General features: G+C 37.8%; 1 protein-coding gene across 1 annotated transcript in view; it reads right to left on the bottom strand.

The window, feature by feature from the left end:
- The window catches only part of DOCK1 (dedicator of cytokinesis 1), a 1,072,828-nt gene that overhangs the window by 898,608 nt on the left and 157,355 nt on the right, over positions 1–16,865 (bottom strand). Inside the window, exons 15-17 of the mRNA XM_069239713.1 lie at positions 13,287–13,385; positions 6,869–6,941; positions 4,747–4,850 (exon numbers count right to left, since the gene is read on the bottom strand). Coding sequence (XP_069095814.1) covers positions 4,747–4,850; positions 6,869–6,941; positions 13,287–13,385 — 276 coding nt within the window. The remainder of the gene's footprint in view (positions 1–4,746; positions 4,851–6,868; positions 6,942–13,286; positions 13,386–16,865) is intronic.

Below are 16,865 nucleotides of genomic sequence, written 5' to 3'. Positions count from 1 at the left end.
GGGTACTTACCTGCAAGCAGACCGGAACCGGGGCACCCCCTCCTCTCCATTCTAGCCTATGTGTTTTGGGCACCACTTTGAACTCTGCACCTGACCGGCCCTGAGCTGCTGGTGTGGTGACTTTGGGGTTGCTCTGAACCCCCAACGGTGGGCTACCTTGGACCAAGAACTAAGCCCTGTAAGTGTCTTACTTACCTGGTTACCCTAACAAATACTTACCTCCCCTAGGAACTGTGAAAATTGCACTGTGTCCACTTTTAAAACAGCTATTTGTGAATAACTTGAAAAGTATACATGCAATTTTGATGATTTGAAGTTCCTAAAGTACTTACCTGCAATACCTTTCGAATGAGATATTACATGTAGAATTTGAACCTGTGGTTCTTAAAATAAACTAAGAAAAGATATTTTTCTATATAAAAACCTATTGGCTGGATTTGTCTCTGAGTGTGTGTACCTCATTTATTGTCTATGTGTATGTACAACAAATGCTTAACACTACTCCTTGGATAAGCCTACTGCTCGACCACACTACCACAAAATAGAGCATTAGTATTATCTATTTTTACCACTATTTTACCTCTAAGGGGAACCCTTGGACTCTGTGCATGCTATTCCTTACTTTGAAATAGCACATACAGAGCCAACTTCCTACAAATGCAACCCTTGAATATTGAAGGACATGCTAACAAAATGTCAAAAAGACCCTTTAAAAATGTACCAGGTGGGAAAAGTGAGCAGCATGTGATTAGGAGAAGCAACATCCTTGGGCTATTGATGCATATATGATGGAGAAATTATCCAATAAGTATCCTTACAATGCCTGTCATTTATAATTCTTGGGATTTGCTTCTACCCCTTGAAATAGGGAAAAAATTAAAGCATATGCACCACCCCTTAAAAAATGTAAAGCAGTTGTTGAAAAGGACTGTGTACACAATGTGGGCAAACTGTTGTGAGTGAGCATTATGCTTCCCACTATCTATTGCAGAGTTGCTGTCTCTGATCACTAAGCTTTCATTCCTTCTAAACAGCATAAAATGAGTGTAACCAACTGGGCAATAACAATATGATATGCACATAAAATAAGTTATTAATAGAATTCCCAGTGTGTATTTAGAAATATAGAAGCTGAAACATATACAGATATATCTAACAACACACATACAGATGTGGAAATAATGTGCCTCATCTCAGTGACTTTCCTATAAATGAAGCTTATGTAGCCTTCTCCCAATAAGGCCAAGTCTGAGTCAGAGACTTCGGGGGGACTCCGTGGACAGAGGCAAAATATTGGCACTGATTTTAAAATGAATGAAAACGTACCTTAAATGTCAACAAATGACTTAGCACACAGCAAAACATTGGCTAATGTTGTCAGAACCTGAGACTGGTTTTAGTTTCTCAGGAGCAAAGATAATCCTTTAATCTTCCTCTCGCTATGCAGCATGACAAGCACTACACATGAAGACAACTGCTGCAGGTAAAAGAGTGGCCAGGTGACAGATAAAGTGACAGGTAAGACAAGGACTCGCTAGACCCTCAGTTTTCTATATCAAATGCAGCCAACACACTGGAAACACATCTATAATAACTCCAAAGCCCAGGCTCAATATGGTGCTTATTATATTCAGACTAGAGGACAGAAAAATATACCTGGTGTAAAAACCCTAGGGGTTCAACATGCATGTGTAAAAAAAGGTCCTCACCCATAAATTGTGGCATGCTTCATCATAGGGTGAGAGGAAATTTTTGTCTGCCCGACCTCCCTGTGACTATATATTCACACTAGAGGAATATACCGGGGTCGGTGGGGTAAAACAAAGGCCCAGCCATATTACGAGAACGAAACGGTCCTAAATCCCCCCTTGGAGAGCCTCAAATGGATACATATAGAGAACAGACTTATTGAATATGAGTGGCCATGTGAGAAATAACATCAGAAGAACCGGGGAGGGCTGGTGAGCGGAAAACAAAGGCTCGAGCTAATAGTGAAGACACAATGGGCACCCTTCATGGGACCCCAGGGTGAAGCATCGACAGGCATTCAGTAATGGACTCATAAGATATGTTCGGCCTCGCAATATGTGATAATAGCATAAATACATCCACCCTTTTAGAAGAATGAATTCTAAGTGACAACATTTGCAGCATAGGACTCATGTGGGCCGAAGGACATAATAGGAGAACACGCCATATACATCTCTTTGTACAGCTACTTCCTATATCTACAACAATTGTGTTTTTTACTCTTATACAGTGTGTGACTACAGGGTGGTGCTCACACCCGGCACTGATAAAAGCGAGTAATAATGAAAACTCTTTAAGTGTACACACACTTATTATCTCTTCTTAACCCACTGTTCTGGTGGGAACTTTGGACTTGGGCATATGACTAGAGAGCACGGGTGGATCTGATAAATCACATTTAGACCACCGATAGAGACACGGAAATTAGGGAACTAAGTGCACATTCTTGATATTAATTTGGCCCACACATAAGGGTGATGGGTTTAGGAGTAACTAACACAGATACCCTGTTTTATTATAATAGAATTAGGACACATATATTAGTCTTTGGTATCTTGTATGTTTTCTATTTTCTATAGATAACAGAGTGTGTTGACTCATGAGAAACTATCTCAGAAACACAAATAATTAAGTCTCCTGACTAAAGGACATGTAGGGGCACACATAAATAAAGGGACAGGACGAAGGTCCTGAAGAAGGCCTACTGACCCTACATGGCAACCCTAAATGGCCGAAACATGTTGACCCTTCACAGATATTGGGGTGTACAGGTAATTAGTTCCTGGTAACACCACCTATGACAAATTTTAACCTGTCCGGGCTATACTGGAATAAGATTGAAAGAGTGATTAGCCTGAGGCAGTTTTATGTCTTTTTTTGTTGTTCGTCTTTGGTCCCTGTGCTATTTTGTTGGATATGTCTGATGTGTTTCATGTTTCCCTACCCTTACTGCTCCACTCCGAAGTGGATATATATCTCGGAGTGTGTTAGCAGGGCCCTATAATGAAGCATGCCACAATTTGTGGGTGAGGGCCATTTTTGTACACATGGATGTTGAACCCCTAGGGTTTTTACCCCAGGTATATTTGTCTGTCCTCTAATCGGAATATATAGTTACAGGGAGGTCGGACAGACAAAAATGTCCTCTCACCCCTCTACAGTGTTTTGTTTCAATATGGTGCTTGCCAGGATTAAGTAAAGGAGATACTGGAACTCAGTGCTTAATTGATAAATGAAAACATGCCTGTGCTCAAAGTCCTCCTCTTAAACATGTGGCTGCTGCAATTAAATGTGCGAGTACGGAATACTGAGGAGGCGTAATCCTGAAGCCATCTCGGACCTCTTCAATCCATATAAAGCCTCTCCCTTCCCCCTCAGCTCACTCTTGCAGCTTTCTATTTTCTCCCTTTGTGACGCTTTTTCGTTTTTCTCTTTCTCCGTCTTTCCGATATGTGTCTTTTGCTCGTAGCAAATGCTTGAGGCAGAAGAATAAGCCCCGGCCCTCAAAAATAAGTGCTGGTGCTCAGCACCAGAAACAACTAGCACAAATTAAGCACTGCTGTAACTAGCCCCCGGCTACCAGGATACAACCAGAGACTGAAAGGGTAGGGAGCACTGGCCAAGCAAAACATCGGTCTTGGAGTCTTTGGTAGCATGCCAAAAGCAATGGAGGAACACATACTGGTAAGTAGCACTAGAATGTAGGGAAACCTAGGGGGAGGGGGAAATAGGTAGAGCTCTGCCGAAAAAAGAGAAACTACTGAGATATCCAAGGAAAGGCAAAACACTAAACAATGTGAGAACGCCAAAGAGGTGCAAACTCTGTCAAGCCTAAGAATTACTCTATTAGAGAACGCCCAACTACTACTATTACCAAACACAGTACTCCATGCTTGCTATTCATTTAATTAACTCTCTCTTTCATAGCCCAGAAGGGAACCAATTGCAGACCCCGCTGGTCTGATCTTCACACTCCCAGCCATAAAAAGACTTTTTCAGTTTCCATCTACCAATTATACAAGAGCTTCCACGCCTGTGTAAATGCCACTACTCTTACTTGTTATGACTCTTGGAAAATGATGTGCTTACTATTGAGGAATCTTTTCCTCTAGCCCTGATCCAGTAAAGAGCCCTCAGTCTGAGACTGATTCCTGACAAATTATACTCACTCTGTAACATCATATTTTCAATCAGTCACATATTGCAATGCTACTTATGGCAAAAGGAGGGATGCATGGTTTCAATGGCATTAATTATTCTTTCACAGACTTTCAGAATGCCTTCTGTAACTTTAATACAAACACTGTACAGACCGCAGCCCCAAAAACCACAATGAAGCTTTTATTTTGCCTCTGATCTTGTATTGGAAACTGTATATTCAGAGATAACCAGAAAAGAACAATTATGAAAGCCCGTCATTGCATAAGCAAAAATATTTGTCTGAAACTGAACTCTGATAGATTCTTAAGTCACTGTATTTGGCACAGTACACAAAATATTTAAATGTTAAACTTCATAAAGTGCTTCTTTTACATTTCATCTTCATCTGTTTTGCTTTCTTTAGCTAAAGGTTAATACTCTGTTTTCATTCCTGATGGTTCATGATAAACTAATTAATTCATGCAATACATCTTTTAAAAAAGAAAATTTTCAGCACAGCACATCTGAAAACACATCAAACCAACAGTGTCTGTTAGTTCAACCATTGAACAGTACCTTGTAGACTAGTAGATCGTGTTCTCCATCCCTCAGAGTTGTTCCATCATACCTCATAAGCTTCACAAAGGCTAACGCAAAGATTTTCTCAGATTTATCTTTGGCTATTTTGAAAGAAAACAGGGAAGCATTTACTCGGAGACTGGATTTATTATGTACTACACATAAAATGGTATATTATTTATTAGGCGCAGTGTGCATTTGTGTAATAGACAGAGAGGCCTGTGCTTCAAAGACAAATAACTGTTTGGGAGGGGTTTATTAGTGCTAAACCTTATGAAGGAAAGTTGGAAGTGAAAAGGTAAAAGAATGGAAAGGGAAAAAAAGAGACAACAAGTATGTGAATATATGAGTAATATTATTCCATAATTATGTTTTGTTTAGAAATTTCCCCAAATGAATTAGGAGACAGTAGAGTTAATATTCTAGAACTGAAACATTCAAATCAATATGCTGACTACAATTTTGTGCACAAAGCTAAATTCATCTGTATATTTACTTACATATATTAACTGCTACACCTATCTGTAATGATACACATTTTTACTATTCACCTTTCCCAAGTGTAGACGCTATTCATCATTACTAGGTGTACATTTATACACAGGTGTAGATTTGCGTGCCTCCACCTCCTCTATCACAGGATGGAGCCTCTTAAAAGAGGACTTACGAGGGTAAATATAATTCTAGGAACTTTGCACGTGTATGTAGGTGGTGATCTCGGCCACCGTAGTAGAGATCTCCCTTTGGTACATTATATAGAAAATTAATAAAGTTTATTTTTCATTAAACAAAAAATATTAAACATTTTGATGTAAAATACAAATTTATTTTAAATATGTATTTTTAACCTAGAAAAAAAAATTAACTTTACAGAACATTAACATATTCAATATGTATTAAGTAAATAATTTTGACAAAGTAATTTCATTGAGAAACACTCATTTTTAAACATTTTAAATATTTCACTCTTCTACTTGTATTTAACATGCAGTAAAGATTTGCTAAAAAAAAAAAGTGCCTAATTATTTTAAATTACATTTCATTTTTTAATATGTTTAAAAAGTATTTTACTTTTTAAGTTTATTAAATTTAAAATAAAAGACAAAAATGATATATCCTTTTAAGCATACAAAAATAATTTAAATGTAGAAATAATATAATTAATTGAACATTAGTTCCTATTGAGTGAGATTTTATTTCCCTGCCTCCAATGTTTTGTATGACTGTGTGCTCCGGTACATGCAAGTGGACATGCCTGGTGCTTTACTCACTCTAAAGCTGGGCGGCAGTGCACTGACGCCTGTTTTGACACCTTTGGGGCTCTAGTAACTTTAGAAGTGTTGTTCATGAAAAGCACTGGTCTTACTCTTTTTTTAATGGGTCTGTGTTTGATGTAGCATATCGCTCTCTAAACCCAGCCTTAACATTTCATACACTGATCCCATTTATGAGTATTTACTGCTCATTTTACAGCCACTTCCTATTTTCCCCTCCCACATTAACAATGGACACATTTATCTACATGAGCAGAGATCTCTGCCACAGTGGCGGTCTGTCCAAAACAGTTTGTAGCACGTGAGTAGTAGCAGTTTACATACTATAAAAATGGAGTTTGTGAACAGGCCACAGGTTTTTAATTCATGCTGTGAAATTACCCCTGCTTAAAATCAGTGGAATTTCAATTGTATTGAGCACTAAAATCATCACCTTTTTCATAAACATCACTAGGTACCTGCTGACACCACAAACATAAAACCTGAGAAAACCTCCTATCATAAATTTAAAATCTGCCATGGCTAAGGGTAGAAAGTTATATAAATGTACACTAACAAATTGTTATTTTGTAGTATACTAATGGTGTTAAATTGTTGTCCATATTTCCCTAACCTGAACATGTAAATTGAAACGTATGAAGAAGAAAGCTTTTGTTTTTTTTTCAAACAACTTGCTACTATTATTTGTTATGAAAAAGGGGCACGGACATCTAAGACTACTTATCAGACACATTTGTAAATGGAATTTTCTTAACAGAAATACTTTTTACCTTTTATTGAACTAAATTTAATTTGTAAGATCAACATGTTGAAAATTCTTTATTTACAAATCCACAACTACTCACAATCCTGGGATGATCTGTGACGGAATGTAAACCTTAAGTGACTTCGGTTAACATCTTCTATTGGGATGGCAACCTTGAGAGATTAGTTACAAAAAACAATTAAAACTGCAGTCAATATTTAATTTCAAAGTCAATGTCTTCACAATGCCACACATTTTTAACTTCCCACTGAAAATGATGTTCCATTGCAGCCATAGCACAATACTTAAGATAAATTTAACAGTAATTTATACAACATTTTTGTGCTACATGTATGTGTGGATACAAAAGAGGACCAGGTAACAGACTTATAAATTCAAATACAACCGTGCTGGTGAGAATATCATCCATCCATAAGCCTACCCAGAATTACTATTTCATGGTCCCCCATATTTTGTTAAATTTACTGGGACATTCCATACTGATGTTCGTAGCTCAATTCACATCACTACACAAGTTAAGGTTCCTGCACTACACTTCCAGAGATAGGGATTAACTACTTCCCAGTTTCTGGACAACACCAGCACCACATCCATGAACAGTATGTGATATCTAGTGATCTCATCATCACCCAGGCTCTAACACAGGCAAAGCAAGTTGAGGGGTACCAGTCAGGTAGCCACAACCTGATCCACTATATTTAGTGCAATATCCTGGATGCACAATTTTCAAACTGATGAGTCTAAACCCTGTCCTGAGGGCTACCTACCTAGAATATACACATGCCTCCTGACAAAAAGCTTAGACGCATGTCTTCCTCCTCATGTACCTAATGTATACTGCTGGTACAAATTATGCATTTTTTTACCTTCCATATGTGTTGGAAGTTTTTTTTGTAAGCAGACAATTAACATTAATTAACCAGTGGACACTGATTGAAAAAGACATTTAAGTAAATCAGGAAATTCCAGTGTTACTAGTCATGCACATTATCACATTCATAGATCATAAAAATAAATATCATATCTGCCTGACTGCTCTTTCATATCAATTAGTAAGACATCACAGAGAAATGTTTTCAAAGCTCACAAATGTCCATAAGCTAAAATATTACCAGTAAAATAAATGAATGAATTTAGATGTTTTATAGCATGTTCTCTCTACATGATTCACGTATTTAGAACCCAAATGTCAGCAACTGCAAGTAATCTAAACTTAAGTGAACCCCTTACAGAAACTGGCAGTGGACTGGTAGGTTTACATTTGGATTAAGCATTGAAGGTATTTGTGATACGGATTACTCTAAGGAATGAAATCTAGATTCACATGTTTGTCCTAAACGGCCCCTAGCCTAAGCGGTCAGTTAAACAGTATGTTCTTACCTCTTTAATGTAGCCCTTTATATTGCAAATCATCTTGATTCCATGTCAGGATACCAGCCTGCACTGATATTTTTTTATGACATTAATAACTAGATCCGTGTAAGGGAACAATTTAGTACATTGATCATGAAAATAGTGGAGCTGGATAAACCAAACCCACCATTTGGACCCTTTCAGACAGATCAGAGGCTACTGAATTCTGACAACTGTATTGCAGAGCTATGTACAGGGCAAGTAAATATATTTTGACATTTAATTTGTATTTTTTGTCTGGTTAACCATTACTGGCTTAATGAGATTCACATTGCAACAAAGGATGTTACACCAGAAGTGCGAATGTTGAGACTGATTACACACAGTATGTTTTATAGTGTCACTTGTTTAATTATTCAGCTCCCCTGTATACAACGTGCTCTTGAATGAGGGCTGGTTTTCTGGTCCTATTCCTTTTTACAAATTATTGGTATAGCTCATGAAACTAATGAGGATCTAATACATTGCCTTTATTGAAATGCATAGATCTGCTCACTTTTACAGTTGATCTCCCTTACAATAACCTTGACTGGATCTTGATAATCTCCTTCTCCTTAAGATATTACAACTAAAGAGATGAGGAGAATGGGGATTGCGAGAGGCCTAACCTGCAAGAACCCAGAAATTACTAAACATGCAGCCTTTTTAAGTATGACATTTGATGAAGGAAACTACAGAGTTAAGGCTCATTAAGGACGTGATTATGAATTTGGTGGTCAGAAAACCAGACTGCCAGACCTGTGGTGAGGAGACCGCCGTGGGTCTGGCGATCTCCCCACCTCCCTATTACAATTTTTTCACTGGGCTGACTTGTGGAAACCAAAGTTTCTGACAATCAGGCCAGTGGAAAACATGCAGCAGACTTGTACTCGGCTCCACATGGAGCGAAGTCCAATGCTGTCGCATGGGGGGTGACCAGCGCCCTCAGAATGAGCACTGTTGGCTGAGCAGACAGTGCACATTCCAACGGTGCTGGGAAGAGTAGTCCCTGCACTGCCCATGACAATGTGGGCAGTGCAGGGGCCAACCTGTGGCCCCCAGTACTACTTCTTCACCAACTTTTTCATGACGCTGTCAACCCATCGAGATCAGAGATTCTGGCAGAGATGGTGGCCCCCCTGGCGGACCGACTGACGGTCATTTTTGCAGTGAGACTGCCACTGCCGCAGCACTGCAACCCCCACTGCGAGTCTGCCGGTCTTAAGACCGACAGACTCGTATTCAGGCCTTACGACTGTTTCAAAAATGGGCTGTTTGAATTGAAAAACTACTCAATACCTTGTGTTAATTTGATGGATTTTAATCGTATTCCTCTACCATTTCTTCAACCCACGTCTGGGAGTTGAATATTTATCTCAACTGAGAGCAGTACTCTTAATTTAACCTAATTAACATGGAAACTGTATTTTGTTCACTTTGTCACCTATTTATAACCTTGAGGTCAACCATACACCACCAGGCCTTCAGCAAAATGAAAACAGTTCAATTTTGTATAAGCTTGGTCTACTGAAAAAAGAGTGAGTTGAAGGATTGTGTGATACCTAGCAGCAATTTGCCAATCTTGATGTGATATTGTTATACTAATATGAAATATCCACTTGCATCTTTACAAAAACCTAGAAGAACTTGACATAGTATTTAACACGTTCCTTAAGGCAAGGTAAGACCCAATATTCTTCAAATGGAAGGGTAATTTATTTCAGAGGTTTAGACCTAAGGCCTTGAGAGACGGACTTCCCATGCACCTTTGTTTCAGCTTAGAACTTAAGGCAACTTTTGCGCCTCGAAAGGGAGGATTCTTCTTGGAAAGTAGGGAAGGGATCTGCGGGCCAAGCATGACTAAGGATATGAAAAAGCCACTTGGGCAAAGACACTTACATTGGATTACCTGTTCAATTCCTAACCAGTGCAAGTCTACTCAATTCTATGATCTATGTTGAATTATGTGTCAGGATTAGTCTTGGCAAGCCACAGAAATTGCCTGTTTAATTTCTCGCCAATGCAAGTCTGCAGGATTCAATGACCTATGTACAATTTCTTACCAGGTTAGTCGTAAAAAGCCTTGGAAACATAATTCGAAATTTTCACACTGTGATAGAAAACAAATGACTGAGGTTTGACCTGTTCTGAAAATAAAAAAGGACAGTTTTAGCTTTTGACTATCATAATATGATGAGTTATAGTTGTGTCTCTGTTGTTATTTGTGGGGATTACCTTTTTAAAACGTTAAAATAAAGGTAAACTTAACATACTATTTTAATCCTTCTTAATGCTAAATGCACTTAAATTTGAACGTGGGGCTGTAGGACTAATGCTGAAAACTGAGCTCTTGCCACATAACGTCTGAATAACACGATACAGAATTTGATCATACAATTAATTAATGTGAGGTGTTTCTAATGTCACTATCATCATTTTATGTCAGGAAACTATAAATTTGCACTTTGTGGATATCAAATAAGACTGTGGCTTATTAGGACATCCAATTGGATGATAATGTGGGTCCACTTATTTCTGCTAAAATAAAAATAATGTCATGATTAAAAATATGATTTTAATATACTATTTTTTTATTGACTCACATTTTGTGTGATTATGTCCATCTAATGTGACAACGTAATTGATTGAAAGAAATCAGATGTGCATTTCCAATTGGTCTCTTCCCTAACTTTTATTTATTTTATAAAGCTAGATCCGAGAACATTACGCACATTTGGACAAATTTAATTTACATTAAGATTGTTCATTTTTCAAATGATGTGTGAATGCTTGCTGAGCTGCACTTTTCAAAGCTATTTTCCCAGTCTGTTTGCTATCTATTAAAGATATGGATTAAGAAAAAAGAGTAAAGTGATTGAAATGAATGCCTCAACAAAGAAAATATAAACTAAAGGAAAAAAGAAATGTATGATGTACTCATTATCAGGAGTAACCGCACTGCAAACTTTGGTACTTCAAATATGAACTGTTCAGACATTTGTAATTAATGTCCATTAAAACAAAAACGTGTTTCCAGGGTTCCAGATGTACAGAAGTGTCTGGGCAGAGCAACACTGTCTAAATACTCTACTGCAATTTAAGCATTATTAGTCCAGCACATGAGGCACTAAAAAGGGGCTAGGAAAACAAGTAGGACTTTTATGAGATGCACAAGGTACAGTTAATGTATAGGTTATGGTATGACGTGGGATGTGTTTTTCCTTGAGTAGCCACCTTCTCACAAAGAATATGTTGTAAAAGGTGGGGTAGGATTTGCACATATTACAAGCCCTGTGCAGGCAGAGAGGCTACTTGAAATGCCATCAATTTTAAATAAGTTAAAATCAAGAGCACATAATGAGCCCCGAGATCTCCAGGGAACAAAGTGAGCAATAAACCATCAAGCAAACTCTCATATCTAACCAAAGGTAACATAACTATGAATACTTTTACAAACATTAAGATAACACTATTACACTTCTTAACTTTCAATAAGTAGGAAATCTGGGAAACATAAAGAAATTATTACAATGACATACAATACTCATAAATGGGCACTGGATGCGAGCAAAGGAATAATATGGAGTATTTAAAAATATTTTAAACAATTTAGAAATACCAGCCTACTGTAATGAGGTAATTACCACAAGCATTTAAAGAAGCTGACTAAAATCTTAATATAAGTCAGTCAATATATTCAAGACTAGTCACAGCTATTTAGACCCATTATTTTTACTCTGTAATATTTTTTCTATTTTGGGGAATTACATCATTTTGCACACTAGTGAAACTATAAACACTGCTATGTTTAAGGAGTCCAACTTTGTAATTGTTAATGAGTCTGCTAGGAAATAATTCACAATGTTCAGTTGCACTTTCCTATGACAGTAATTGAGCAGATATAATATTTGTTAGAACATTTCACTAGATAGACTATGCCTTAAATAAATTAGAACAAGCTATAATGCACATCAAACAGACTCCATCACTATGGGCAACAAGCAAGGCCCCCACTTTTTCCTTTACTCATGCCTGTTCTCCATTGAACTAGAAGCTCAGATAATTTGTGCCAAATGTACTCTTCCTACGATAAAGGCTGTAATAAACACATTCTCCAGATGACTTTCTAGCCCAATCTAAAAAAATCAAACTTTGCCCATAATTTATGATAATTTGTCTAACTGTCCACGATTTCAAGTAAAAAATGCTTACACATTTTAAAGTAATGACCTAACTAGAAAGAAAGAAAATCTGCCCTTACCATTTTAGTCATCCTAATTCTTTAAAAGACTATGGCTAAAATGACTTTTTGCGATCACTGCTTACTTGGATATCACAAATTGTTTTGAGATTACCACATTTTACTCTAAAATCAATTAGTGGCAGGGCAATCCACTTGTTTAAATGCAGAATGAGCAGGAAAGCCCTAGTGTTAACATGTTTAACTGGCACACTGGGTAACATATCCATCAAAGAATCCAAACTCTTTTCTACCCAGCAAACCTAACTATCTAAGCTATCTGTCCCAAACCTTTATTTTAAATGAGAATTTGTTAACGTCTGAAGAGCTTGATGTTACAGTTACGTACCAGGCACTATTTCTTTTTTTACTCTCAAATACTCATGTTGTAGTTTTTCTTTTAAAACTGTAATGAGATGGTTACTGCAACACTGGCAGATACATGGAACCAATACATTAGAATCAAGCTCTTTGGCCATTTGAGCTACTTCATAAGGTATTACCACTATAAACTCTATAGAACACTCATTCCTTTATTATTCTACTCTGAAAAGGGATTGTTATCAAAAGATTCTGCAAACATCATACAATTTTCAAATGCCAACCTTTGGGCCCTATAATACATAGTAGAATATCCAAATGTTGTGGGCCTGAATTTTATAAAGCATGATTTCTGCAAAGGTTTGTGTAGTAAACTCTGTTATTCTCAGCGGCAGGGAGAGTGATAATTAATGATACATTTTAGCATTACTTATGTACAAATTATGTAATATATATAACTAAAATAAACACAACACATCAACTTTTGTAATTATATATAGATTTTACTTCTGTGTAAGCATTTCAAAAGTTATTATCTTCCTACCTTTAGTGTTTCAAACCAGCGTGGTTGTTTCACTTGATAATAGATGACAGATTTATATTCCGAGATGGGTTCCTCACCGGCACCAGGAAATATTACATTCTTTTAAAGAAAATGAACATCCATAAACATGAGGAACATTTTGTACCTATGTTTCTATTACAGTTTCCATCATTCAGAAGTAGTTAACTGAAGCAGCTATTGTCCACCTTGCTACGATCCTAATTAAACTATTTATGACAAATCTTAAAATGTTCCCTCACTCAAATGACTTCTCTGCTTCTTTTAAAGAAATCAAAGTGCTTCTTTTGCTTACAAAGTTGAATGTCATAGTCAATAAGTTTCTAATATCCCAGAGTCATTCCTAAATAATCAGACACAAGGTTCCCCAAATTCGTCCTTAATCAAATCTCTCCCTTATTACATTCTGGACCCTATATATAGATTTTCTAATGGATAATCCATATCCATCAAAACAAACTCAAACATTGCTACCACTCTCAAAAGGAAATCTCTCACATTTTAAACACAATATACCTGATCTTGTGTTCTACTACACCACAATCAACACCACAATCAGTTTGCAACTAATTTCCTGCTGCATGTCTCACTGGTCTCTCACACCTCTCCACTTAAATGGTTCATTTGGTCATTTCAGTCAGCTACATTCATGCAGCTTCTTAAACTCACTTCCCTAATCCCTCAGCAAATGTAAAGTCCTCTACCATGCATTCAGCATTCCAGTCATGGAGAAGAAGTAAAATGGAGGGTTCAACACCATTAAAGTAATCTGTTTGCAAACTAAGAACTTTGCAGCACTATTTTATGAATAATTTAAATAACAGAGGGCCATGTTTGATTTATCTTACAAAAAACATTTTTCATGGTGTGGTCTAACAGGGAGTGATGTGTGCAGCAACAGCGTGCATGTAGCACAAAAATATTCTGACCATTTTTTTATTATTTTATCCATGCAAGGTATTCTTTGAGCAGTGGCGGACCATCATTTAGGGCGGAGGGGCCACGCCCCCCACCTTTTGCCACCCATGAAGAGTGTCTGTCAGGCTGAACAAAGGTCAGCCTAACAGACACTAACTCTTCATGTTCAGGTCAGGCAGCCAGGAGCAGACATGCGCGATTTGCGCAGACTCCTGGCTGCCTGAGCTGAACTTTGCTGGGCTGAGGATGTTAAAGCTCCTATGGGCATGACCTCTTTTACCCAGCAAAGGTGCCTTGAGGACCTCCCCTGGGTGATGAGGAAAGCGTCAACAATTGACACTCTCCCTGGGCGCTTCAGTTTAAGCCCTGAAGTGCCCAGGGCGAGTGTCAATCAGTGTTACTTCATCACAGGGTGGGGTGGGGTCAGCAGTCTCACTGACCCCAATCCACTCTGTGATGAGGCTGTGACTGCTGCCTTCCCTCATTGGCTGACCTAAGGACCCAAGGTCAGCCAATGAGGGAAGGCAGCAGTTCCTACCCTCCTGGGACCTGGAGGCCGAAGGTAAGTGTATGTGTGTGTGTGTGTGTGTATGTGTATGTGTGATGTTTCAAATTGAATGTTTGGTGCGACCGTGCATGTTTGAATGGTATAAATGTTGTTAATGGATGTGCATGCGTGTGTGTGTGTGTGTGAAAGAATGAGTGTGTGTGATGTTTTAAAATTAATGTTTGGTGCTTGCGTGCATGTTTGAATGGTATGAGTGTTGTTAATGGATGTGCGTGCGTGTCTGTGTGTGAAAGAATGAGTGTGTGTGTGTGTGTGTGTGACCCGCCCGCCCCCCTCCCTCCTAAAGCTGCCAGCCGCCACTGTCTTTGAGCAGAGTCTGGCACAGTTAATATCACTTTTTTTCAGTATAATAACAATTAGAACTAAACACAAGCACATAGGGTGCATGCGGAGGCAGGGACCTCAAAGGGTTGTGCAGGTGAGAAATTAGATACCCCCTGGGGTAGGATTGGGTAGATGCATGAGGATACAGAAGGAGAGGACATGGCACAGAACGGCTACATGTCAACGTATCAATCTGCAAAATATAAACTTATAAGTATATTTTAAGTATAATAGCAACTCCTAAAATAATTTCAAGGTCAGTGTAGGTTTACTAAGCTGTGATGACATGTTGAGAGTTGATATCATGTTCTTGATATGTCTACAGGTCAATATTTCGAAAGCAGTGTTGAGATAAAACACCCAAAAAACAAGGATGGATCAAAGAGGCAGAGAATGAAACAAGTTAGCAAGGCACACATTTATTAAGCTACAAACAGGTATAATTTTTAAGAAGGTATTTCGTCAACAAATGAAAGAATAAATTAAGTCTGTAGTTTTGAAGACAAACACACTGTTTTTCAAAATATGAAATGGTTTTATGCTCAGTTTAGAAATGCTAATTTCAGATAGTCCATACGCAATTTAACATATTAGTTTAAAACTGTTTCAAAGTTACACAACATTAGACTTCCTGAATTCACAATATTGCCAACATAATTATTTTCTTACTGGAACAAGAAAGGAAACTTTTAATTTGTAAAATTAGTAAGCCTATCACCATTCATGAATCCAACACTGAAACAGCCCCATTTTATATGAATCTGTAAAACATCAAATTTATAAAAAGTGCATAAATGCATTTTACATTGCTCGACCATTTCCTCATAACTCACTGCTTGGTCATTTCTGGTGACATGTTTTTCAAGGTGGGTGTTATTTTATTTTCCTAGCTGTGCATTGTACAGTGTTGCCCCCTATAACAGAAATGTGCTTTTCAAGTTACACCACTAAATTAGGTTTTTGTGATTTTGTATTTAATAGTTCTGTGAAGTGCAGTGATTTGCCTTTGCTACCTTCAGTAAAAGGTTAACACAGTAGAGTAAGTGTAAGGAAAGATGGGAGTTCAAAGGGGTAGGTGAGTAACCATAGCCAGTGTCTTGTTATTGTGAACCCCGTTCCATGGAGAAGTTGGTTTTAAAAAAGACAGAATATTTCTGTTTTTAGAATTATCATGAAACACATATAGTCAGATTCTGATTTCACTTTAGGGATAAAGCTGCTTTAAAGTCTAGCCATTGTATGCCCAGCAATACACCTTCATGTTTGGTCCTCCTAAATGCTCGTCAATTGATCAGATGGGCAAACAATGAGTACAGAAATCTAGCGGGGAAATAAAAAGGCATGATTCTTAGCAGCAGTTTAGGGCCTTTGCAATAATTTTCTTAGTAGACAGTGATATTTTTTTATAATCTAGATCTGCACAGGAAACCTATGGAGTGGTTTAGGATGAGTATGAAACTGTCCCACCTGTAGAGGTTTCAGGCACAAACATCCACCTTGGAACTGAAGATTATGAAGGCTGTTAATGTGTTTCTTGGGAAGGCCAAGGTAGATGATCCAATTCTTGATAAGTGATCTGGACAGTCTGACTTGGCATTCAGTAAGGAAAACTTAAAGCATTTTTGGAAGCATCGAGAGCTGCAAGTTCACAGGTTTTGTACTGCATAGTTTTTGTGTGCTGGGGTTGGGGGAGCACTGTGAGTGGAAACTCATTGAGTTGGAAAGATGGGTCCAAATCCTGGGCGAATCAA

The sequence above is a fragment of the Pleurodeles waltl genome, chromosome 6 (assembly GCF_031143425.1).
Source record: "Pleurodeles waltl isolate 20211129_DDA chromosome 6, aPleWal1.hap1.20221129, whole genome shotgun sequence".
Classification (NCBI taxonomy): domain Eukaryota; kingdom Metazoa; phylum Chordata; class Amphibia; order Caudata; family Salamandridae; genus Pleurodeles; species Pleurodeles waltl.
The sequence above is the reverse complement of the archived record's forward strand: the minus strand, read 5'-3'. Positions and strand labels throughout refer to the sequence as shown.